We start from the raw sequence: 398 nt of genomic DNA, 5'->3' as shown, positions 1-398 counted from the left end.
GCGTCCAGCCGCAGCTCGTACAGGTCGCGGCTCTCCCGGTCCAGGGGCCCCTCCACGCAAAGGAAGAACACCCCTGGGGGGCCGCCGGGCCGCAGAGCGAAGGCTCCCTCTCCACCCTCCAAGGACAGCGAGACGTCCCCGCCTCCGAGGCCCGCACCGAGCTCCAGAGTCGCCTCCTCTTCCAGCGGAGGGTCCCCGTCCGCGTCGGACACCGAGACGCGGGCCACGTAGTCGCCGGGCCGGGCGCCCTCGGAGACCCGGGCGGCGCCTCCCTCAGTGAGGAAGAGCAGGTGAATGGCGGGCCGGTTGTCGTTCACGTCCAGCACGGCGACGGACACGCGCACCGTGGCGACCTCGGGCTCGGCGCCCCCGTCGCGGGCCTCGACCCCCAGCCGGTG

The 398-nt window shown here is 74.4% G+C and overlaps 1 protein-coding gene across 1 annotated transcript in view; it reads right to left on the bottom strand.

The window, feature by feature from the left end:
* The window catches only part of DCHS2 (dachsous cadherin-related 2), a 298,657-nt gene that overhangs the window by 294,976 nt on the left and 3,283 nt on the right, over positions 1–398 (bottom strand). The window contains 1 exon segment of the mRNA XM_027769135.1: positions 1–398. Coding sequence (XP_027624936.1) covers positions 1–398 — 398 coding nt within the window.

The sequence above is a fragment of the Tupaia chinensis genome, unplaced genomic scaffold (assembly GCF_000334495.1).
Source record: "Tupaia chinensis unplaced genomic scaffold, TupChi_1.0 Scaffold148680_1, whole genome shotgun sequence".
Taxonomy (NCBI): Eukaryota; Metazoa; Chordata; class Mammalia; order Scandentia; family Tupaiidae; genus Tupaia; species Tupaia belangeri.
This window is presented reverse-complemented; position numbering and strand designations above follow the sequence as displayed.